At 53.1% G+C, this 25,255-nt stretch overlaps 1 protein-coding gene and 2 long non-coding RNA genes across 10 annotated transcripts in view; 2 read left to right on the forward strand and 1 right to left on the reverse strand.

Moving 5' to 3' along the window:
- APBA1 (amyloid beta precursor protein binding family A member 1) overlaps window positions 1–6,066 on the forward strand; it is a 196,890-nt gene extending 190,824 nt beyond the window's left edge. For 7 of the 8 annotated variants that reach the window (XM_072838657.1, XM_072838631.1, XM_072838640.1 and 4 more), the window contains 2 exons: window positions 1,323–1,463; window positions 2,270–6,066. In XM_072838657.1, the coding sequence (XP_072694758.1) occupies window positions 1,323–1,463; window positions 2,270–2,341 (213 nt within the window). In that variant the 3' untranslated portion in view covers window positions 2,342–6,066. Of the gene's footprint in view, window positions 1–1,322; window positions 1,464–1,723; window positions 1,906–2,269 lie in introns of those variants that run through there. The other variant, XM_072838664.1, reaches the window with a different exon arrangement.
- Window positions 6,067–8,035: 1,969 nt separating this feature from the next.
- Window positions 8,036–13,073, reverse strand: LOC140640026 (uncharacterized). Its single transcript, XR_012036684.1, has 2 exons — window positions 12,590–13,073; window positions 8,036–10,089 (listed from the first exon to the last, which is right to left on the reverse strand). It is a non-coding gene; the product is annotated as an uncharacterized lncRNA (long non-coding RNA).
- Window positions 13,074–13,286: 213 nt separating this feature from the next.
- Window positions 13,287–25,123, forward strand: LOC140640023 (uncharacterized). Its single transcript, XR_012036681.1, has 4 exons — window positions 13,287–14,557; window positions 15,140–15,221; window positions 16,315–24,223; window positions 24,965–25,123. It is a non-coding gene; the product is annotated as an uncharacterized lncRNA (long non-coding RNA).
- The last annotated feature ends 132 nt before the right edge of the window (window positions 25,124–25,255 follow it).

Raw genomic sequence — 25,255 nt, forward strand, 5'->3', positions numbered from 1 at the left:
ATTCCATATTCAGGACCACTCCCTCTTTGTCCTGGTTTGCCTTGTTCTGGACCCACCACAGTGAGTCTGGGCTTTGATGACAGTCCGGGTCTCAGGTCTGTGACCTTGACTTTTTGATTTTGCATGTGCCTTCCCTCTGTCTCCTTCATCTTTCTGGACTGAAGAACCCTATTTTTTTACCCCATCAGTGTCCGTTAAGAGTTGTAGGTTGTTCAAATGTTATCTCACGTATGTTTCAAGGTATAGAGGCATCCTGGAGGCTCCCAGCTGGAGTGGAAACATGCAGCCCCTTCATCTGTTCCCTTGTATCTCAGTGGCCTCGGCCGCCTCCTAGGACGGGAGCCAGCCTTCCTCCTTACAGTTTGGGGCACATGTCTGTTTTTATCTGCTGATTTTCCTTATTCACTTTGTTCATATTCAAATAATTTTAGAAGTTGTTCGGATGTGAACAAAGGGATGTTGTATAACAGCAGCGGGTCCCTCAGCTTTGTCTGAAGTGTGGGAAGCACCCGAGGAGTGTGACCCCAGGGCACCCAAAGGGCCGCAGAGTCCACACACTCTGACAACAGGCAGCGCATGGTCACAGGACGCTCAGGTCTTGTCTAACACAGGCTGAAAAGGTGCATGATCTGGAGGGAAAAGTCAACTTTGTAAGTTCAAAATATATTTGGGGGGAAGGGGTGGCTAGGCCCTACAAGGCTGAGCCCAGAGCCCTCCACCCCTGGGGAGATCATTTCCAGCGGCCCACAGCCTCCGCGTGCACAGTGCCCGGCTGTCCCACAGCGGACACCAGCCACAGTGTCCTTTCTGTGAGGAGTGAGTTTGAACACGGGCTGCTGGATGGAGAAAGTAGGAAGGAGTGCGTCCCGGCCAGCTGGCCCCACTTTGGCCCGTGTCACTGTGACCCGGAAAAGCAGGCAGGCTTCGAAGGCGATGGAGTTGGCTGTTTGAGTCTCGGATGAATGTGGGAAATAATATTCTGCGAGTCTGAAACTGCTGGCGGCCTGGTGACAGGCCCAAACAGCTCTTTCTCCCGAGCCCCAGCCGGGGTGACAGCTGTCAGAACTCTGTGCCATGACACCCGGGGATGAGCTCAGCACCCCGTGCAAAGTGCACAGGATGGGTGCGAGGCCCTGTGGGCCCACGAAGCCCCATTTGTTGTGAAAAGAAACCAAGAGATTCAAGTCCCCAGAGTCACCACGGCAGCTTCTTAGAGATGAGAAGGCGGGGAGGGGGCGTCCAGAAAGGACAGGTCCGTCCCCGCCCCTCTCCCCACCGTGTGCTGCTGCCGTGAGGGGTGACGTGACCTCTGGCTTTGACAGATCTGCAGCCTCATGCGAGGGGGGATAGCCGAGAGAGGCGGCGTCCGCGTGGGACATCGGATCATTGAAATCAACGGGCAGAGCGTGGTGGCCACCCCACACGAGAAGATCGTCCACATCCTCTCCAATGCCGTGGGGGAGGTAGGAGCGGGGCCGGGGCTGGGGTGGGGGGGTCCCCACCTCGTGCTCGGGCAGCCCCGCACAGGCCTTCCAGGGAGCGTCCCGTCTGGTCCCAAACACTGGACCGCCAGGCTTACCCCAGTGGGAGCCGCGTCCGAGGGCAGCTCCGGGAAACAGGAGCGGGTGTCTTCGGCATCATTTGCTCTCCTTCTCCTTGGGACTCGGGTTCTTTGGCGCGGCTTCCCTCCGGGGCTGCCCAGAGTTCCGTCTCGTTTTCCCAGTTAACGTGCTGAGGAGGCCGCAGTCTGAGATGGAATCGAACCGACAGAGGGGCCTCCAGGGGCAGCTCCCCGGACAGCAGGGGCTCCTGCGGTCGGGACGGCTGGTCCAGGGCCGCTGCCTGGGCCGCTGAGCTGCAGGGGGCGGAGGAGGCAGGAGCAGTCACAACCCACTGTCATTCTCCTTAGGTTTGAAAGGGTTTGCTCCCTAAAAAATAAAAAATAAATAAATAAATAAATAAATAAATAAATAAAAAAAAAAACACCCCGCCCCGGTGAGAGCAAGAATATTGCATCGACTGGGAAAACAGCCTCCTCTGGTTTTCACTGCAAACCTTGTGCCGCCCCAAACATTTTAGGAAGCCGTGGATTCCTCTGTCCCTGGGGGCCACCGGGGTCAGGTCCCTGGTGGTGGCCGGTGGGGAAAGTCTTCAAACCGGGGGCCTCCCCCTGTTGGTTAGAAGCGGTGCCCCCCCAGGGCCATGGGCTCAGCGCCCACACGCCCCCCACCCCAGCCCCAGGCCCACTGACGTGCCCTCCTGCCCTCAGATCCACATGAAGACGATGCCGGCTGCCATGTACAGACTGCTGACGGCCCAGGAGCAGCCCGTTTACATCTGAGGCCGCGACCCGCCTGGCGGCTTGCATGGAGGACTGTCCTCACTCGTGGTGTGTTTCTCGTGCTGCATCTGTGTGCCCACTGAGACATTTCCCTCTCACGCCCAGCACCGGTTCGACACAGAAAGAGAATCCACAGACCTCTTTGCTCTTTCTCTCTCCAGTTTGCTTTTTTTTTTTTTTTTTCCTGTAATGCCAGGGAAGTTTCCTACGCAGTGCCCTGAGGATAGGCAGCAGCCACCCCCACTAGGTATCTGCCCAGCCCAGGACCATCCTGAAGGGCCCTCGGGGGTCCCCAGGGGGGCCGTCACTGCTCCCAGGGAGCCCCCCCTTCCCAAGAGGAGCCGGCCTCTTAGGAAGCACCCCTTGGGGCAGGGACAGAGCTGCCTCAGTGGTGCCGACCCTGGTCCTGGCGCTGCTCCTTCGGTCACCATGTGGGAAGGTGGTGTCTCCGCAGGTGACACCCGCTGCGTCTTTAAGGGTTACCCTGCCCACCGACTTGGGGCGCCACACATCTCCGCCCAGAATTTCTGAGCCAACCTTTTGCCTCTTCTATAGCTAGTTTTAGTTTCGACACGATTGTGTTTTTTAACGTGAGCCTTCTCCCCCATGGGTCGAAGGGGAGCTGCCTGGGCCCGGGCAGCGTCTCGCGGCAGAGAGCTCAGCGCCTCCCGGGGCGGCCTCCCCGGGCCGCCGCCCCCAGGTTACCCACCATCAGATAAACAGGGGCAGGTCCTCCCTCCCTCCCTGCCCGCCGCACACGTACGTACACGGTCTCTCCTGTGCGTGTAGCTCACCCTCGCCTCCTCCCACCACCGGTGAGGCACACAGAGCCCCTGGAAACCCCACATGGCCTCTCCGTGAGGCCCTCCCCCGGCAGGTGAGGCCTGCAGGGGCTGCCCCGTCCCGAGAGAGATGCCCCCCTCGGGGGCTGAGGCCTGGCTCCGCGGGCACCACCGCAGCCGCGGCTCAGGGAGCGCAGGGGGCCTCCCCTCGTGCCCCCCACTCCGCATACGTGCTGGGAGTCTGGGAAGGCCGGACTGGTCCCCTTTGAGGAAGAGGGTGCAGGTGCTGTCAGGGCTTCCCGGCCCCAGGCAGGCCCAGCTTTCTTCTCTGCTCAGGGTCACTGAGGCAGGATGTGACATCTGAGAGGCCAGAAGAGTAAGCCACGAAACTAAGCCGGCAGGAATGACCTCACACTATGCCTAAGAATCCCCGAGTGCGTCCTGGAGACGTCATCTTGCTGCCTCGCGGGTCTGGGCGAGCTCTGGCTTGGGTGGCGCCTTACGTGTTTCCATCAGGTGCCTCATGTCGCAGGTTGTGTCTTGGTTCAGCACAGGTGTTTTCGTGATATTATTCTGAGCCACTTTTCACTTCTCCTGGGTCCAAAGAGCATTTTGTTTTCGTGTGGGCGGGGACGGGTTGGTTTGGTTTGTTTCGTTTCATGACCTCAGCAGAGACGGGGCAAGAGAAACTAATATATTTTGTGATATTAATATAGTCCCTGCTCTCTGCACCGGGGATATTTATGTTGTGTGTCTGTGGAAATAGGCATTCGGCGAGCACATGTTGGCTAGTGTGTCTGTAGGTGTGGAATGGAGGGACTCCGGGGAGAAGGAAAGGGAGCGTAGGAAGACGGGAAGCGGAGGCCGCGCCCGAGCACCGTGCGTGCGGCCACCTCCCTGGGATCCCTGTGCCTCCTGTTTGCCGCTGAGAGTCAGGAGAGCCGCATGTTCCAAACAAGCCCTAAGGGACGGGGGTTGCTGCTCCCCGAACGAATGTCCTCTCGGGGGCGGCGGGGGCGTGGACAGTCCGGGACCCCTGGACTTTCTTTTCAAGGATGCTCAGCCCCACGGCCAGCCCACCGCAGCAGCCAGAATCACGGCCTCTGGATCTCAGTTACCAAACCACAGGGTGTCTGACAATATAAAGAACTAAAGAGTCAGGCCCCGGTCCTTCCTCTGCCAAAAAGAACGGGTAAAAGAGTGGGAACAAAGCATTATTGGTGTATTTTCGGCATCAGGAGCCTTGGAAAATCATGGGAGGGGGGCGCAGGCCTGTCTGCTGTCGGGGGGCCGCTCACGCCGCCTGCCCAGCGCCTGGACGGAGGCCTGTCCACGACGGTCCAGCAGACGGGAGCTCCGCTGGCACGTCCCTGTGCAGCCCCCCGTCCCCCAACATCGTTGCAATGAAGCATCTTCACCCAAAGGACGGGAGAGAGAGCACAGGTGGCACAAAAACTTTGGAACGTTTGACAAGTCCCGGAAAAGCCAGTGTGTAAGCTCCCCCCACCCCCGAAGACCAGCATCCTTTAGCGTCACAGTGAGGTGGTTTACCCACCGCGCACCTTCTGTGAATGAACGCGGCTGCGCACACCCAGACAGCGCGTGTGCCCGGAGCTCCTACAGGTTTGCCTGGCTGTGGAGTCTGTTCGTTGCCCTGCTCCCATCTGATGGAGGGAGTGACCCCCCCCTTTGGTGAACCAAGGAGGCAGGATCTTAAGTGTCAGTAACTCCGTTTTGGAAAATCCCGTGGGACGTGGTGGCCTCCTTCCCTCTGACACCCCGATATATATAGTTATATATGTAAATATCTGAATACCCCCGATAACGGGGAAGACCATGTACAGAGCAGCCTTCCCAAATGGGGCCCAGGCAAAAAGCCACTCTTGCTGCTTGGCTGGGACATGCTGGTGACTCAGCTTTGGGGACAGATTCTCAGGTGCGCCTACCCGTCCTGGTCCAGCCGGGATGCTCCAGAGCGCATCCTGTCTCTGCCTTCTCACCTGGGAGCATTTCAGGGAGCCACCATCAGCCTTGGGTTCACGAGAGGAGGAGGCCCGCCCCCCAGAGACCAAGACCTGGAGTCCGCTCCCTCCCCTGAGCTGTCCCCACGGGGCTTGGAGCACCCGCCCCCCCGCCCCCCACGGGACCCCGGCCTCCGAGCCTCTGCGCGCAGGCCTGCGTCTGGACATTGCCCACCAACACCGGCCTCGGAGAGTCCCAGAGTAACCTACTACCTCCCCCATCGCCCCTGCCGCCCCCAAGGCCCCCGCCCCCCGTTCGCACTCAACACCCCCCACCATCCGCACCCTGAAAACCCACCCACGAGCCCTTCTCGGGTCCCGCGGCCCAGTGGTGTGGCTGTTACCAATGTTTACAACCAAGGGCCACCTCCTTTTAGATATGTTTACTCTCCCACGTCCAAGGCCGCTTGCTGGTTTTGAGTTTCGTGTCCATTTGCTCCTTCCCTGGTTCGGGCCAACTGGAGCACACGACCTGACTCCCGGCACCCTCCCCCGACCCCCTCCATCAAGGCAGTGCGTGAGGACCACGTGGGAAGGAAATTTCTTGTACATATTCAGCACAGTCCCTAGAGTATGAACTTGTACTATTGTTCTGTAAAGAGGGTGAAATAGAGCTTATTGTAAAGCTTGGGACAAGTAGAGTATTGTATTTGTAACAATATCGTTCTTTGTATACACAAAACTCAATGATCTCTCTATATAAATATAAATTATATAAATAAAATATATATACACGTGAGCCTGGAATGTTGGCGCCACACACCCACTGAATGTAGCTCCTCTGCGAGTCCCCGGCCCGTCCCCCCCCCCCCCCCGCTGTACTGTTTTGGGGGTTGTGATGTATTCGGTCTGTTTTCTTCCTTTAATTGAACGCTAATGTCTGTAAGAGTTGCTGCACAATAAACAAAAACATCACCTCTTGGCCCCGGCCAGGTGTCCTGTCGTTTCAGGGAAGGGACGGGAGGGACCGTGGGTAGGGGAAAGATTGTGTCCCTCACCTGTCCCCCCCACTCCTAACCATGCTCAAGCCACCTGCTGGTCCTTCTCTAGGGCCTGCTTGCTCCTGGAGCCCAGGCGTCTTCTGAAGGGGTGCGTCCCGTGACCCCCACCGGCTGGGTCCCCTGTGACCGCTGATATTGCAGCACACGAGGAGGAAGGTCCCAGCGGTCCCCTGTTGTCACCAGCACCAGGTGGGAGCGGTGGGCGGGCGGGCGTGCACCTCTCAGCAACCCCCCGGGGGTGTGCTGTGGGTGGTGTGTGCCCCCCCAGGTGGCACCCCAGGCCATCCCCTCTCTGCTTGAGCGCCCCTGCAACTGCAGAATTAGAGAAATCCACGCACCCACCCCGCCACACACACAGCTCCATTCTAGTCCTCTAACTCCCCCTTACACGGCGAGCTCCTGCTTACTGAGCCCCTCCGAGCTTGCCATCCATCTCGCGGGGACTGTGTGAGGGTCAGCTAAGGCTCCAAAGCCTTTCGGGACGAGCACGGCTCACGCAGGGCACGGGAGTACTGGCCCCTGTCGCCTTTTAAGGCCCTGTCTCAAAGGGACCCTCCTCACAACTTCTTCTTTTTTGATGGCATGAAGGGGAATGGGATTGTGGAATGCCTCGGCCCCAAGTGAACCTAAGACTTGGCAGCCCTGGAGATGCTGACCTGCAGCCTGCCCACATGTGTGCCCTGTCCCCTTTCCCCACGAAGGCAACTCCAGACAGGGGAAAAGTGAAGCCATTGGACCAGTACAAATCATTTTCTGCGAGCACGGAGTTTGTACAGATGTTTGACTTCCAAGCACCAACAGCTGCTCAGCAAAGGGTGTAGGGACTGGCTGTCTCTGTTGCACTGTGGAGGGCTGTTTGCCAGCCATCACCTGAATGCCCCCACTGATACATCCCTCTGTCCTGGTGCTGCCACGGCATCGCCAGCCCTCTGGGGCCCTGCAGAAGACACCTGCCAGGAACCAGCACACCTCGTTGCGTAGGATCCTCTTGCCACCTTCTTGGAGTTACTCCCTGCCCGTTGTCATACAGAGAAAAGCAGGACTCCAGGTGGAGAATAAGGCTGGGCCTGATGAAACACTAGTGGAGCCACAGTTCCAAATGCAGACAGGTGCCCTAGAGAGGAAAAGATGTGGCAGGCGGGATGTATTTCCTCCAGAGTTTGAGACCCTGAAAAACAACAGGTGGCATCTGGTGTGCTGTTCTTGAGTTTTAGTTCAGGATTAGTTGGGTTTCAGCCTGGATTTTGGAAGAGAGGAAATGTTACCAAAGTTCCCTTGGGCTTTAGGGCGAGACCTTGCTAAGTGAACGTGAGTGGGAAAACTTGTTTTAAAAAGGCAGATTCCAGGGTCCCACCCTCTGAGGATTCTGATGTATTGGGGCCTAAGCTGGGACATAGGAGGCTGTCTTCTCAGGCCCCCACCCCCACACACACACCTGATGCGGCTCAGGCTGTCCTGGAAGTTGCTTTAAAGGGCTGTGCCATTCCTTCTTTACCTGCCTCCCCCGACCCCCAAATTAAATTGCAGCTGTTTGTGTTGTTTTATATTTTCTATATTTCCTTGGTTCTTGAAAAAGGAATGATAGAAATAAAGTTATTTGCTTTAGGAAAAAAAAAACATGCACCCCCGGACTGCACGAGCAGCAGCCGCAGCTCAGGAGGTTCCCCAGAGATGCTGGCAGTGTCTCTGCTCAGTTCAGGTGGCCCCAGGACCCCTGAAGCTCCAGCTTGGCTGGCAGAGCATTATAAATTGATGTATTTTATTTCATCCCACAAATGCATATTTTACTTCCTGGTAAAAAACAACAACAACAACAAAAAAAAAACCTTCTGGAATGTCAATGCATAAATTTTTAAAAGTTAAAAATACGACTCCCCTACAAATACAGAATGAACACATAGCAAAGATTTATTAACTCATTATGACAAAGTGAGAATAATAATAAAGCTGCTCCAAAGAGCATTTTGAGGTACCAAGTGTCTACAGACATTTAAAAAGGAATGTTAGAATAAAATGGCCAGGCGAGCGACTCTAAGTGGCCCGTGTCCTTTAAGGCACCACAACCATAATCCTTGGGTTATCTTGTCTACCAAGCAGCAACCATTCGTCTGTCTAGCTGGGGGCAAGAGGGTGGGTAGCTGGATGGTGATCAGAGTTGTCAGAGAAGTAAAGTGTGTTTGAAAAGAGCACCCACATTCATACCAGCTTTCCTCCTCACAGGAGTGGGAGCAACCCAAGCATCTACCAACAGACGAATGAATAATCAAAATAGGAGAGAGGGGGAATATTATGCAGCCTTGAAAAGGAAGCAAATTGTCACAGGCTACAACATGGATGGAGTTTGAAGACGTTATGCTAAGTGACATAAACCAGTCTCGAAAGGACATCTACTGTATGACTTTAATGAGAAAGCTAGAGCAGTCAGATCACAGAGAGAGAAAAAAGAACGCTGGCTGCCAGGGCCGGGGGAGGGGAGAAGAGGGATCCATCATTCAGTGGATCCATGATTTCAGTTTGGGAAGACGGAAAAAGCCCTGGGGATGGATGGTGGACAGGGTTGTACAACAGCGTGAATGTACTTAATGCCACAGGACTTTAAACTGAAAGGTGGTTAAAGCAGTAAAATTTTGTTAGGCATATTTTACCACAGTGTTTCTATTAAAAATAAAGCATGGGATGGGTTTGGAGGTAGTTTTTTTTATATGGGATGGCTAGGAAAGGCCTCACTGCGAGGGAATGTGGGAGGTCCCGGCGGATGTGTAAGGGGTGAGCGTCCCAAGCTGAAGGGACAGCACACACAAAGGCCCTGAGGCCAGATCCTGCAGGGAGCGCGGGAGGCAGGGTAGGAGGCCAGCGTGGCTAGCGACGAGCTGGAGATGAACTCCGCCAGGTAGGGTGACGCCGGCAGATGTAGGGTGTTGTTAGCACTCTGGCGCTCCCTGCAAACACACACACACACACACACACACACACACACACACACACACACACACACACACGCCCAGCTCACGCTCATTCCCTGAAACCACCCCTTTTCAATAGGGAACCAACTTGGCAGGGGCTGGCATCTGGCGCCATCTGGTGGCATCACATGCGAACTAATCCCCGCGACCACCTGCGCTACCACACGGGTGAGCGAGTGAGGAATCTCAGCCACTTCCCAGGCCCTTCTCCAGACCAGGAGTGGGACTTGCTAGAAGCCACACAGTGAGTCGTCACTCCCTGGGAGCTGCTGGGGGAGGGACGGGGCGCCTCGTCTCCCCCCTGGCCAGGCCTGGATTGCCTGGAGACACTGGGGAGCAGAGTGCTGTGACCTTGGCCTTGGGCCACCTGCAGAGTCTTGGCGAGGGCCGAAGAGCACAGCCAGCTGCTGGTTCCCCATGCCTTCTGCTAGGCTGCAGGGCTGAGGGCAGCCCTGCGCCGGGTGGGACGCACAGCCTTGCTGCCGCCTGGAGCTCCTCACCCGGAGCCCACTGCCCGATCTGCTCCTGTGGGTAATCTTAACCAGCCGCCTGACCACATCGCAGCCCTCTTTCTCCTCCAATCCATAGTCTCTGATGAGCAAGGGCCAAATTTTTCTCAGCTTTCTAGTCAGGGCAGCTCATAATTAGAAAAGTCACGGACAGGGATTCAAAGTATAACCAGGTATTATATTGGTTATAGTCTCTCTGTGCCATCCTGGGCAAGTTAATTAACCAACCTGGGCAACTACTTCTCCAGCTGTCACAGGCACAGCTCGTCCCCCTTAAGAGGAAAGACGTGCCCTTGAAGCATCTCACATGTACAACAGAGGCGGTCGTGATGTGCAAAGTCCAGAACTAGTCCTGGAGTGTTAGGGAACTCTTCTCAGAGGAAGGGATGTCTCTGGGGGGTTTTGAAGATAGCGTAGGAGTTTTCCAGGTCCCACAGCAGGGGAAGCATATTCCAGGCCGAGGAATAGGAACCTGAAAAAATATGACGAGAGGATCGAATAGCGCTTGGTCCTCCGGAAGCATCGAGTGCTGGCTCTCCACCATGTCCACTTAGCTAAGCCGGAACCTGGTTTTCCAGATTCACTTTCCTGTAAGATTCTACATTCGGGTCGTTCACAAGGGAAGTTTGAGTGACATCTGGACGGCAGACAGAAACATCAGCCAAGACCTGCTGAGGGTCAGTCAGCAGCTGGGCGCTGCTGTGGCTGGCATGGCGTCCTGGCTGGCCGTGCACACCGGGGGCTCGGGCACAGACCATCCAGCAGCTCCTCCATTTCTGAGACCTGGACCAGGTACGTGTGCAGCAGCTCCTCTGACAAGTCACCACGTCACTGAGCTGGGAAGTGCAGGTGACACACTCAGTGCCACTCTGCGTCCACCCCTGCCCGCCCCAGCCCCCGTTCACATCCACTCTCCTTTACAGCAGGCAGCCCCGCAGAGCCAGAGGCGCAGGCCTCCCTGGGCTCCCTCCGCAGCTCCCAAGCCACACGCCGTCCGGTCCCCACAGTGTCTGGGGCACATCACTCGTGGTGACCAAACCTGAACAGACGGAGAAGGAAACATAAGAGTGAAGCAGCTCCGTCTGGGGCTGATTGCAGAACATTCTGGAAGGCCTGCTAAACAGCTTCGACTCTTCCCCTGCAGCCCCCTCCAGCCCCTGGTGCACCCCCACTCCTGGAGTCTGTAGACGAGAGCGTGTCCAGCTCCACGACGAGTTTGCTCTCGGGAAGAGCTGGGGCGCAGACACGCTGCTCCAGCCCCGGGTCCGTGGAGGGCACGGCCGTGAACCTCCCGCCCTCCACCCCGGACACACCTGGTCCTCACAGCCATCGGCCAGGGCAAGTGAGGCTCAGAGGCGCAGGTGGAGACGCGGCCCCAGGACACACAGCGGCGAAATAGCAGGGGGTGTCCCGGCCCCGGGACGGGCCCTCCGGCCCCGGCCTCATCACAAGAGGAAACCAGAAGGAACGTGGGTGCCCTCACCCGCCGGGGGGGGGGGGCCAACAGGGCGACCACCCCACGACCCCCAAACTCCCTCCCTGCCTCCAGACTGGCTGGAGCTCCTCGCTTGTCAGGAACAGGGTTGCCGAGGAAGCCGTGGGTGCTCCTGACTTCCAGGGTCCCCAACCTCCGTCGGCCCCGGATGCCGCAGGGCTTCAGAGGACATGGGGCGCCCGGCTCCCGGCGGGGGCGGGGTGGGGGCCCCCCAGGCCGGGCCTGCCGCAGCCAGCTCGCCTTCACCCTCCAGAACCCGCGGCCCGAGTTTCGGACTTTTGTCGTTACACAGGGTCATGGGTAAAATGAACGGCCTCACTCCCATACAAAGGTGACCGGTAACCGAGCCTCGGCCACCACCTCGCTGCGTCCACCCGGCCGCGCCCGCGCCCCGAGGACCCGCAGCTCCCCGTCCCCGCGGTGGCCCCGGGGACCTGGCGCTGCCAGCCTGCCCCCTGCCCGCGCCGTGGCGGGACCACCGACACCCCGGACCAGAGCAAACGTGACTCCTCGTCCCGTCAATTATCTGCAAGTGGCGGAGCAAACGTGACTCTAAATTAAACCGAAACGTTTCGGGGCTGCAGCCACTGCCCAGCGCCTCGCAGGGAAACCGAGGAAAGCGCCTCGCCACAGCCAACCAGCCGGCGGCCGATCTGGCCAAGAAGTCACTCTCCTCTTCCGCCAACAAGGCCGCTGCGACACACATTCTGGTCATTTCGCTTTTGTCTTGACATGGAAACGGCAGCCGAACTGAAGCCAGCGCTGCACTGCGGGCCCGGAGGTGAGGGCCGCCCGCCCACTGCGCAGTGGCCGTACCTGCCTCGGCCCGACCCGCTCTGGGTGCCCAGTCGGGAGCCCTGGCGAGGGGAGCTGGCAGGAAACCGAGCCCCGCTGCGGCTGCAGGGGCGGCCCTGCGTGGGGGGGTCCGTGGGAGCAAGCCATTTATTATCTGCACATCGTGGGCTACGCATCCCTCATGCAAGTTAATTTATACTGTACTTGTGGGGTGTGGAGGGGGTTCATTCTTCCCCCCGAGAGCTGGTGGTTGACCCCTGCCCAGCGTCACTGCTCTGGGCCAGTTCTTCAGGCGGCTTGGGCCGTCCCCAGGCTCACTTGTGGGGACCCGGCCTGCAAATCTTTATTTAAAAAATTAAGAGTGTTCTCGTGGCCCATTTGGGAGCAGACACGTCAAAGTGTCAACGAGTCTTGTGGGGTATGTGTCGTGGCACAGGGGGCTCTGGTGAGGGGAGGGATGCATCTGGGCAACAGCTGAGGGTCCCTCCGGCGCTGGCCCGGGGGGCTGGGGGCTCAGATCAGGCTCCCGCGGCTCCCCGAGGCCTGCAACCCCAGGACAGACGCGGTTCACGGTCAACAAGGCCCATCTTTCTATCCACCGCCCTGCCCGACGTGGCCCCCGGAAGCCCCCCACAGCCCGCATCTCCTAGTGACTTTCCGAGGCAAGGCCCTCCCCACTCACCAGGGCTGGGGGGCACCAGCCAGGCCCACTGGCCGTCCCCCTGGGACTGACGTTCTGCGGGCACGTTGGACAGTTCGTCACAGGGCGGGGGTCACCTGTGTTTTACTGAGAAGCAAACTGCCCCCAGGCGTCAGCAGTTTGCCCAAAGTACCAGAAGCGTGACGTCCCCGTGGTCCCGCCTGGCGCTTGCCCCGCAGACGCAGCGCCTTCCCTCGGCCCCGGAGGAGCAGCGTGGCCGCAGGCACCCAGGTACCTGGAACGCCAAACAGGATGCTCGTCACAAGATGTCACCTGCGGGGGTCGGGGGGGGGGGTGCAGCCACCTGGGAGTGGGGCCCAGGAGCAGGATGCGAGGGGCGCCGTTGGCCTTGGCCGGGAAAGGTCAGCTGCACGCGGGGCCCACAGGAGTGGGCCATCTGTCCTGCGTCTCACTTTTCCGGGAAGAAGGACCCTAGGGACTGCCCCAGTGCCCCCCGCCCGAGCTGCTGGCTCCAGCCTGCGGGGGAGGGGGTGCGGAGACCGAGGGTGCCCAGGCCGCCCTCTGCCGCGGGCCCCGGCTCCCCACCGGACTCCCCTCCCGCACCCAGGCGTTCGGGAAGCGGCTTCATCTCCTGGTTGTCCTCACCTGGAAAGTGGAGGCGCCGACGCTAGCTGAGCTTGGGGGGGGGGGGGTGCTCCGAAGAGGGAGAGAAAGCAGCCGAAGTGCTCAGCTCAGCTCCTGGCCCCCGAAGCTTCCGTGGGGGACAGCCGCGGCCGTTGTCTCAGCAACGGACACTGACTGAGGGGGCCCCGAGTGACACCCTGAGGCCCTGCCTCAAGGGGACCGTGTGTCTCCGCGGGGCCTCCCCAGCCTGACGGGTGCGCCCACGTGTGATGTTGTGCAGCCACCTGCTGGGCGGGATGGGAACCGAGCGACTCCGCCTTAAAGGCCTTAAAACTGGTTTCTGCTCTTCCAGGGAAATGCGTCTGAGCGCTTGGCCCGGGGTAGGGTCACTCCCCACGGATTGTTCAGGGCCTCTGTTACACAGATTTTTTTTTAAGATTTTGTTTATTTATTTGACACAGAGAGAGAAAGAGAGCACAAGCAGGGGGAGCGGCAGGCAGAGGGAGAGGGAGAAGCACGCTTCCCACGGAGACGGGACTCGATCCCAGGACCCCAGGATCATGACCTGAGCCGAAGGCAGACGCCTCACCGACGGAGCCCCCAAATTTCTCTTTAGTAAAAAAGAAAATAGCCCGTTGATGTTACCTTGGCTTACGTATAGTAGGTGAGGGAGGGTCGGGGGAGACCAAACCCTTCCCATTCTGAGGCTTGGCTCAAGTGACTTTCAGAAAAAGGTGGACTAGGTGGAGAAAAGGTATTGAGTTGGGGCCTGGAGGTGAAAGAGGATCTCCACTGATGCCACCCCAATTCCAGAACCTTCCATCCTGTGTAGAAGCGCTCACTGGCCTGGATTCCAGGGGTCCCCACCAATCTGGCCAGGAGGTGGTATGTCTCGGGGACTCCACAGCTCTGTTCCACAGCTCTGGATGCCCAGGGAGCCCCAAGAGCAGCTCACCCCAGCGAGGTGGTGACATCAGCCCAAGGGCAGCTTCTCAGTGGATGCTGGATCCTGACGCCTGAACCTCCACGGCCAGTGCCTGCAGTTCCCCAACCAGAAGGAGCGGCCAGGGCACGGCACTGGAGCAGGCGCTCCGTGGACGATACTTCCACGCACCCTCGGTCCACAGAGCACCGGTGACCCCATCCATCCTCCCCTTTCTCAGAGTCCCTGCTTCTGGAACCCACTGCCACCCCAATCTCCAAGCCACGAAGAGGGACATTGTTCCTAAAAACAAAGAAACCAACCAACAAATACATCACGTGGAAATGGAGACGTTAAATGAACCAAGAGAATTTACCATTGTCAGAGGTCCAGCCATCCGGTGCCTCTGACTACACAATGGCAAATCTGATGATCTTTGTAGAGTAAGTGGAACTTCTGGGTTCTTTATTTAGATTACGGTGATTCAGTCAGCAAGCATTCACTTAGTATTAATCCTGTGCCAGGGGCCGGGGAGGCCACAGTGAACAAAACAAAACCTCTGCCCTCCTGCAATTTATAGTCCAATGGAAGAGACAAAAACCAAACAACTTACATAAGTAAAAATACATAGTTACACTAAGTTAGGATGTGTGCTAGGGATAAATATTAAGCAATGAAAGGATGGGAGTGCCAGAGGATTGCAGTTTTGGGGAGCATGGCCAGAAAAGGCCTCACGGAGAAGGAAACATGTGAGTGGGCAAAACACAGAGATTTCAAAAAGCATTCCAAGCAAGGAGATGGCAGGTGCAAAGGCCCTGGGGCATGTTCAGAAACAATGAGGCAGCCGGAGGAGAGGGTGGGAGGAAGGGAGAGGGTAAGACCACCAAGTCAGAGGTAATCCTAGGGTAGGTACATGGGGGTGCTGTAAGGTACTCAAAGGATTCTGGCTTTTATTCTGAGCCAGGTGGCAGCCATCGAAAGGTTTTGAGCAGAGGAGGAAACTGATCCGATTTATGTTTTAATAGGATTGCTCTGGCTGCTGCCAAGGAGAAGCGAGCAAGGAAGCAATACACATCTTTGACTCTTGCCTCTCTCTTCCACATCCAGGTAGCCCCAGAGTTTTGACAATCCTGTCTCCAAAGAACTTAGTCCTCCAGATCAGGTTCTCAGGGCTGCCCTTCTCAATCGTGCTAGGCGAGCCTGTATTTAAAATCCATATTTAGGGAGGGTGGCTCAGTGGTTGAGTGTCTGCCTTCGGCTCAGGGTGTGATCCCACGGTCCTGGGATCGAGTCCCACATCAGGCTCCCTGCAGGGAGCCTGCTTCTCCCTCTGCCTCGGTGTCTCTCATGAATAAATAAATAAAATCTTTAAAAAATTAAATAAATTTTAAAAATCCATGTTTAATCTTTATACGTAAGCCATTTTTCTGATTACAAAAGGGTTGCATATTCCTGTGAGGTTTTTCAAAAAAATTTAGAAAAGTAGGAAAAGGGAAAGGGCAATCACAGATATTCTCAGTGCCTAGAGAGAATCATGAACATTTTGCTGCGTTTCCGCCCATTGTGCATTGTGTGCTGCGCTATAGTTCCTAGATCCTTTTTGTTTCTGTTTTACTTGACATTATATTGTAAACTCCTCCTCGTGTCATTCAGAATGCCTTTGAAGACATTCTTTACTGGCTACACATTGTTCTATCACACACACCACCTGAAAACCTTTTAACATAAAATTTAACTCCTCTGTTTGCTGGGCATGAGGCTTCTTTCAACTTTTCCTCGCTGTTTTTCTATTGTACTGCGATCATTAATTTTTGTTTTATTTTTTAAGATTTATTTACTTATTCATGAGAGAGAGGCAGAAACACAGGCAGAGGAGAAGCAGGCTCCCCATGGGGAGCCCGATGTGGGACTCGATCCCCGGACCGGGAATCACGACCTGAGCCAAAGGCAGACACTCAACCCTGAGCCACCCAGGCGTCCCATTATCTTTATTATTAACTCCTACCCTGATAGTATTAGCAAAAACATCTCAACGGGGTGGGGGGATCCGCATTTTCAGTTTTTTTCCACTGCAACCCATGCTGGATGGGGCCTGTGGGCTCTTTCCGGGGCTTTTTCCATCAAATCCAACCACCCAGCCTGGCATTGCAGGGTCTCTACAAGCCTGCTTCTAACTCTCATCCTGCCTCATCTCCTGCAGCTCCTCCCTGCTTCTGGAACCAACGGCCTTCAAAACACAGCCTCCCCCCCGCCCCGCAGCAGGACTTCGTCGTCTGCCTGTAACGCCGGCCACCCCATTCCTGCCCATGCAGATCCCGCACGGTCCTCCGCGGCCCTACCCCGCATGGCTGGCTCACTGCCCTGTGAGGCCTCCAGTACTTGTCACCCATGTTGCCCGGCAGGCCGTGCCATGTGGGCGGGAACTGCGTCCGGCTTGCTCACTTGTCTACCCAGCATGCCCAGCATGGGGCCTGGCACACGGTATACAGCACACAGTGTGCTCAGAGTGGTCACCAGTTGGCTCCGTTGTGTTCAGTCAGCGACACCGCCTCTTGAGCTGCATCTGAATCTGACCGTGTCTCAGGACTTCTCCTGCGTCCTCCTTAGAACAAGCCACCACCGTTTCCACTCTGTGGGTAACTACAGCAGCCTCCTGCCCTCTGTTCTCTCTTCTCTCTTCCTCCTCCACCACCCAGCAGCCAGAATATTTCAGGAACACATGCCAAGACCACTCTGGCCCCAGGGCCTTTGCCCTTGCTGTGTCCTCTCCTAGTGGCCACGTGGCTCATCTCCTCTCAGTCAGGTCTCTGTTGAAATGTCACCTCAGCAGAGAGGATTTCTCTGAGCACATCTGATACAATGCAGCATGGCCTCGTCTGTTCATTCTGCTTGGAGCAGCAACACCTGTCACCTCCTGTCCTTTCATTGTGCTTTATTTCTCTTCATAGTTCTTATTACTGTTGCTGTTATTTTAGTCATTTCTTTATTATCTGGCTCCTCACACTCAAATATAAGCCCCAGTAGCACAAGGATGGCATGTGTTTGGTCACTGCTCCATCCCAGGTCCCGGAGCTGCACCCAATATCTAGTTGTCATTGGTTAGTATTTGCTGAGTGAGTGAATGATGCATCAATGAAGGTGAGCTTTTCTCTCTATCCCACAGGATGAGGAGAGGCTTAGATCTCCAGGGAGAGCAAGGAGTGGATTCTGGAGGAGGATCTCAGTCTAAGCAAAAACCCCAGGGGGGCCCTGGGTGGCTCAGTGGTTGAGCTTCTGCCTATGGCTCAGGTCATGATCCCAGGGTCCTGGGATTGAGGCCTGCATCGGGCTCCCAACAGGGAGCCTGCTTGTCCCTCTGCCGGTGACTCTGCTTCTGTGTGTCTCTCATGAATAAATATAATATTTAAAGAAAAAATAACCCTGGGAGAAGTCCCGTGGCAGAGCTAAAGTCTGAAGGCTTCCTATACACACAACAGTACTGTGGTGGTTTTAAAAACACATCCACATATTTTGGGGTACGCCTCCCTTCAATAGGTGCAGCTTACTTCCCCTCCTGAGGGTGCAGGCTGGACTTACTGGCTTCTAACAAACGGAAGTGGTGGAATGGCACCTCCAAGGTATGATAGAAGAAGCCTGTGGCTTCCCTCTGAGGGGTCTCTGTGTAGTTTTTCTCCATCTCTCAGATCACACTCTATGGGGGAAGCTGGCTGCCATGCCGTGAGCATCCCCATGGATGGGTCTACACAGTAAGCAACTAAAGTCTCCAGGTGATAGCCAATGATGAATAGAAGCCTGTCCACAGCCACGTGAGTGGGCCTGGAAGCAGATCCTGCGGTCCTGGATGAGTCTGCCGCTCTAGCTGACTGTTTGACAGCAACCTCATGACCAACCCAAAGCCGGAACCATCCAGCCAAGCTGCTCCCAGGTTCCTGATGCTCAGTGCCTATGATGTAGTAACTATGTATTGTTTTTTTGTTTTCGTTTTTGTTTTTAAAGATTTATTTATTTATTCATTCAGAGAGAGAGAGAGAGAGAGGCAGAGACACAGGCAGAGGGAGAAGCAAGCCCCATGCAAGAAGCCCGATGCGGGACTTGATCCTCGGTCTCCAGAATCACGCCCTGGGCTGCAGGTGGCGCTAAACTGCTGCGCCACTGGGGCTGCCCTACTACGTATTGTTTGAGGGTCATTTGTTCCACAGCAAGAGATGACTGATACAGTCCGTCAGCGTGCTTTGCTCAGTCCCATGCCATAGGTAATGCTGTATCATTGGTGGCTGTGATACCAGTTCCTAAACTGGCTGCTGTTGGAGCAGGTGGGAAGAGCACATGGCCAGTCCCTTCTGGGCACCAACAATGTGGTTGGTGTGTGTAGTGAGATATAGGCTTCTGGGCTGGACTCGGCGAGATTTAATCTCACCGACTGTGTGATCCGAAGCAAGTATTTTAACATTTCAGAAACTCCTTTTAATCACTTATAAAATGGTAACAGTAAAGCAATCAGGCATGTGGTAAAGATTACAGAGATTAATTCCGCCCACTGCTCAGCACAAGCTCTGCATACTGCTACAGCTCATTCTCTTTGCCGTTCTTTTTTCTTGCTACTCACGTGGCAAGTCTTCCCTGACTACTAACTCATCTCAAAATTCCAACTACAAAAATCATTCATGAATCTCAAGCCTTATTTTTATTTTTTTATTATTTACTTATTCTTTTAGAGAGGGAGGTGGGGGAGGGGCAGAGGAAGAGAGAGAATCTTTTAAAAAAATAAAAAGATTTCATTTATTTATTTGTGAGAGAGAGAATAGAGGGAGAGGGAGAAGCAAACCCCATGGAGCAGGGAGCCCGATGTGAGACTTGATCCCAGGACCCTGGGATCATGACCTGAGCTGAAGGCAGATGCTTATCCCACTGAGCCACTTTGGTGTCCCTCAAGCCTTATTTTTAAACAGGTGGATTTACTGTGATGGTAGTAAAATTCAAGTGTGATGGCCCCTCACTTACATGTACCCCTTTCAAGGCCTTGTACCTAGTTTCATATTCTTAATTTTGTATTCTTTTCCCTTAAGAGAGGTCTCTAATCACAATAAAAATATATCACACTCTATAGAATGCAAGTAAAGTAGTAAATAAGAAAAATCAGGGGTGCCTGGGTGGCTCAGTTGGTGGGCATCTGCCTTCAGCTCCAGTCATGGTCTGAGGATCCTGAGATGGAGCCCCGCATCAGGCTCCCCACTCAGTGGGGAGTCTGCTTCTCCCTCTCCCTCTGTCTCTCCCCTTGCTTGTGCTCTCTCTCTCTCCCAAATAAATCAATAAAAATCTTTAAAAGAAAAATCATTGTACTAAATACATTTCTCAATAAAAATAATAAAATGAATTCAATTTCCAGCTCAAAGCACTTTAAAAAGAACAAAGTAAACCAAAAGAAAGCATAAAAAATAATAAAGATAAAAGCAGAAATGAGAGAATAGAGAAACAATAGACGTAACTAACAAGCAAAATTCTGTTTTTTAAAAAACTTAACAAACTTAACAAATCATTAGCTAACTTGATCAAGATAAATAGGAGAGAACACAAATACCACAAAATAAAAGATGTCAAGAGGGAAATAACTATTGCAACAGAAGGAAAATTTACAAGTGTAAGAGACAACTTCACAAGACTTCTTTGCAAATAAATCTGGAAAAACATGTCAAATGGATGATTTCCAAGGAAAATTAAAATTACCCAAATTGACCACCATTAGAGTTAGAAAATTTTAATGGACCAATTCCATTTAAGAAATGGAGAAATTTATTAAGGAACCAGCCTACACAGAAGCACCAGACTTTCCACAACAAAATCTACCACACCTTCAAAGATCAGATAATTCAATGCTCTTAAAATATTCCACAGCATTGAAAAGAAAGGAAAACTTCTTGTTCTATGACACAGATATAACACTGATAGCTAAACAAGAAGCAATACAGATAAATATATAGACCAGTATCATTCATAAGTATCCCTGTAAAATTTCTAAATGTTAGCAACAATGAGTCTAACATCACATTAAGAAAATAATACATCAAGAATAAGTGGTATTTGTTCAAGAATGCAGTGTTGGGTCACTTTTACAAATCCATTAAAACCATAGTCCACATTAATAAACCTATGGCCAAAAAAATCATGATTATCTCCATAAATGCTGAGGATAATTCAATATCTCTTCACAGAAGAAGAAAAAGAAGAAGAAAAAACACCCAAGAACTTAGAGAACTTGTGGTACTTTCTTAACATGATGGAATCATCCTAAAGCTAATATTTAATAGGAAAGCATTGGAGGCATTTCCTCTAAGATCAGGAACAAAGCAAGGATGTTCACTATCTCCACTACTCTTTGACACTGTACTAGAGATACAGGCCAGTGCAATTAGACAAGGGAAATCAAGTTGAACCATAAGAACAAGTGAAGTGCGAAGGTTTTCTTATGAAGATTACCTGAACTGAGTTAATTTGACAGCTCTTAAAGGGCTCCCAATAAATGTTGGTCATTATTACCATTTTTAAGTGATACATCGGCATTAATGTTACAGTCACTTAAGAGTTCCTGCGACTTGTTTCCTTTACCTTCTCAGAGTTCCATGCTGTGGCAGTCCAGGGAAAAATAAGCTGTCTGTGATGACAGAAGGCAGAAGACATAAGTCAAGGTCTTGTATTTTGGCATTTTCAGGTTCTGTGATATTCAGCAAATGAACTAACCTCTCTGGATGGTGGGCTCCTCATTTATAAAATAAAGAGGCAAGCCTCTGTCCTTGACACCTCTGATATTGTAGTTTATGATTTATTGTTGAAAACCCACTTGCCTCCACTAAGCAGTGGGAGAAACAGCTCCTGTCAAAAGCAAAAATAATTCCAGCAACTCTCCTTGCTTGGATCCTTTCCTGCCAGATATGTGTCCCCACTCTCACTATGAAATGCTCCCTTAGCTCCTTCTGAATTTATGTTCAGTATCTAAAGACACTGGAAAATCTCCATACACCTGGGACCTACAGCCACTTTTTCAGAGAGAAAAGAACTATGATTCACCCAGAACTTTGGCCCTAGCTCTCTTGTTAGGGCAAAACACAAAAGATCTTGCCGGCTAGTGGAATGAAAGGAAGATTCCTACCAAGACAATGACATGCCTGAGGCCAGGGACACAGTGTGGCAAGAGGCTCTCACTCAGAAAAGGAACCCATCAGATTCTGACAAAGACTCTGTCCTTGGCCAAACTTAAATTGGCTCCTCTGAGTCCTCTTTCTGAGGACTCAGGCTCCAACCTTTCTGACCAGGCTCCAACCTTGGCCTGATCGGTCTTTTTTTTTTTTTTTTTTTTATGATTTATTTATTTATTTATTCATGATAGACAAAGAGAGAGAGGCAGAGACACAGGCAAAAGGAGAAGCAGGCTCCACGCTGGGAGCCTGACGCAGGACTTGATGCCGAGACCCCAGGATCACACCCTGGGCCAAAGGCAGGCACCAAACTGCTGAGCCACCCGGGGATCCTCGTTGGTCTGGTTTTAACAGGAATCCTGCGGGGTCTGTTGAGCCAAAATCCCACCCACCTTCGGGATCTGATCACTCTGGCCTGCCTGCAGAAGAGTCCTATTGAGTTGGTCTAGCAAGCAACTCCCGCCCCTGCCCTTATGTCTCCTCTTGTCATCTTCCAGCCACTGACCCATGTCCCTGCAGTCTACTGCATTTCTTCTTGACATCTTCCCTACCAACCTCATCAGGTATCACAAATACTGTTGACCACCTGATGCCACAAGCCCAGGGCTGCCGAGCATCACCCTGAGGCATCCCCAGCCAGGACTGTTTCACAATCTAGGATGAAGGATCCCTTCAAACCATTCTGATAGATCAGGCCCCAGCACCTTTGGTCTTCCACGTTGCCCAAAAAAGAGAATCCAGCTCGTCCTGCCCCTGGAGGCCGGGGAACAGTTCAGCAGCAGCCAAGAGAAATGTCACTTTGCACTTAGTATTCATCTACTTCTCTGGTCTGACCCCCTCTCCCGCTCAGCAGTCCTTCCTGAGCACCTGGCCGGCTGCCTGTACTCTGTGGCTCAGTCAACACCTGCTGAATAAGCGTGGGGATGAAGGCTCCTGCGGAGAGAGAAAAATGCAGGAAACATGGTGCTCTCTGGCCCCAGACTTGGCTTCCCTTGCCGCAGCTCCACATAAACAAAGATGCCCTTGTCTGAGCCTCTCCCTCACCCCCCCTGCTTTATTCTGCATCCTCCTGTTTGGGTGGTGGGGGTGGGGCGGGATGGAGATGTACTCCTTTGTTCTGTTTCCCCGAAATTGCTGGGTGGAGACCAGAGCTACCTCCTTTCTCTGCCAGTTCTCCCAATCCCTGGGGGACCTGCCAAAGCCCTTCTGTGCCCGGGGCTGCCTCTGCTCTCAAGTACCCTCAGACACACGTGGGTGCAGAGGGAAGGGGTCTGCCTGTCTTCCCAACTCCCAGGCTTCTTTGGTGTCCCCAGGACGGAGCACCCAGAATGGACTCAAGCCCGAAATGACCCCAGGAAACCAGGTCTAGAGTCGGAACGCACACACACACTGCTCAGAGTTGAGGCCAGAGACCTGAGGCCGAGGACCCTTTGTTCCTGGTCCCTGAGGAGAGCAAGCTCTGGAAATGCAGCCTGCTGGTGTGAGATGCTGGGGGCGGGGAGGGGGCAGGCTGTGCCTGGGTGGGGGTGGGCACTGTGAGAAACCCCTGTACTTTCTGTCCAAGTTTGCTGTAAACCTCAAACTGCTCTAAAAAATAAAGCTTTTTTAATACAAGGGGTTGGGGTTGCATTTTGTATGTCTTCTTTTTTTTTAAAGGGAAATTTTTAAAAAAGATTTTATTTATTAGAGACAGAGAGAGAGAGAAAGAGAAAGGCAGAGACACAGGCAGAGGGACAAGCAGGCTTCATGCAGGAAGCCCGATGTGGGACTGGATCCCGAGTCTCCAGGATCATGCCCTGGGCTGAAGGCAGTGCTAAACCGCTGAGCCACCTGGGCTGCCCAGTATGTCTTTTTTTTTTTTTTATTACTATTATTTCATTTTCCTGGTAATCAGTGCTATGGACTGAATGCTTATGTCCCGCAAAAATCCATATGTCGAGGAGACGCTAGGGTGGCTCAGTGGTTGAGCATCTGCTTTTGGCTCCAGGTTATGATCCCAGGGTCCTGGGATTGAGTCCCCGCAGGGAGCCTGCTTCTCCCTCTGCCTGTGTCTCTGCCTCTCTCTCTTTCTCTCTGTCTCTCATGAATAAATTAAAATATTTAAAAAAAAAATTCATCTGTTGCAGCCCTAAGCCCCAGGGGGAGGGTCTCTGGAGGTGGATCCTTTGGCAGATAATTGAGCTTTTGTGAGGTCATGAAGGTGGAGCCCCCATGATTGAATCAGTGTCCCTAGAAGGGGACGAGAGCAGAGTCTCTCTCTGTCCCCAGTGAAACACAGCAAGAAGGCACCATGGGCAAGCCAGGAAGGTGGATGTTCTCACCAGACACAGACTGTGCCGCCACCTTGATCCTGGACTTTTCCAGGCTCCCAGAACTGTGAGAAATTAAGTTTCTGGTGCTCGAGCCCACCCAATCTGTGGTATGATGGTATAACTGTCCTAAGTCGACTAACACCATTTTCCATCAATTTATCCTAATTTACCAAAGCTTCGGTCCATGACAGGTTGGAGGGTCCATGACAGGTTGGATGGAGAGTCCTTCATCCCAGGTAGTGTGGGAAGCTCTGACCTGTACCATCAGCCCGGGTCCAGGAGCCGGAGTGCTGGGCTCCTGCTGCTGCTCCACTCTTGGCTCTGGGTCCCGGCTTCATCGTATGCAAAGTGAGGGTGTGCAGTGATTGGACCCAGCCAATGTGGCTGTTCAGCACATGTTTGCTTCTTTTTGTGAATACAAGGGGCTATGGACACCTCTCTCCCCAGTCTCACCATTGGGCAGGGTGTCCCAAGGAAAGCAGGTCTTTGAAGAAATTCTGGCAGCCAGACACCAACACTCACTGACATGTCTGCACAAAACAGTCTGCAAGCCTGGAAGAGTCCCACATGGTCCTCAGACACTCGGACACACAGCTCGTGTGAAAGGGTGAGGCAGACATGACACCATTACGAAGGAGCAGCCCGTGTCCTGATCCATCCCTTGACAATCTCAGCTTCCTCCTCCCCGCTGAGGCAGAGGCAATGGTGATGGTACTGCCCAGCCACAGACCTTGAACTTCCCCAGTGAAAACTTCTTTCAAAAACCCCTAATTAATCAGCCCTCTGGTGTAATTTTGATAACCACATTTGAGATGCTTTGTCAATGGGATGACTGGGTGACGGGCACTGAGGGGGACACTTGATGGGATGCGCACTGGGTGCTATACTATATGTTGGCAAAAAAAAAATATATATATATATATATATATATATAATTATATATATAAAATATATATAAAATTTTTAAAAATGAGATGCTTTGTCACTACCTCTGGACTGTGATTCTGAAGGGACTCCCAAATGCAAATGGGCTGCCCTCCCTGCATATACTCAGGGAGGGCATACTCATACTCATACTCATACTCATACTTATGTATGAATATGTATATCACATGAAAATGCTTAAGTATTTCAAAGTATACCCAAACTAACAGGGAGATGAATTGTATAACCTCTAATTCCCTCCCAGGGCAAAAACAACAACAACAGCAACAACAATATAATATATATATATTATATTAATATTATAAATATATATAAATATAATAAATATAAGTTATAAATGTATGTATATAGAATTTCTATTATAATTATATTGCTTTTTTTTTTTACTTTAATATTCCTATAGTCTGAGAAGAAAGATGGAAGTCAGTTTTCTAACTTCATCAATACCTTCAGATCTTGGAAATACACGGGACATTCCCAGGTGGCAAGATCAAGTCTTCAAAGCAGAGACAGGTCCCCACATTTTTTTTTAATAATAAATTTATTTTTTATTGGTGTTCAATTTGCCAACATACAGAATAACAGAAAGCCCAGGTTATAGGAGCCACACCTGGAGACCACAGGCTGGGGGGGAGGGGCAGGAGGAGGGCACCTAGGTGGGGCTATTTGCTATCTGAGAGCCTGTGTTAGGCAG

The sequence above is a fragment of the Canis lupus genome, chromosome 1, assembly GCF_048164855.1.
Source record: "Canis lupus baileyi chromosome 1, mCanLup2.hap1, whole genome shotgun sequence".
Taxonomy (NCBI): Eukaryota; Metazoa; Chordata; class Mammalia; order Carnivora; family Canidae; genus Canis; species Canis lupus.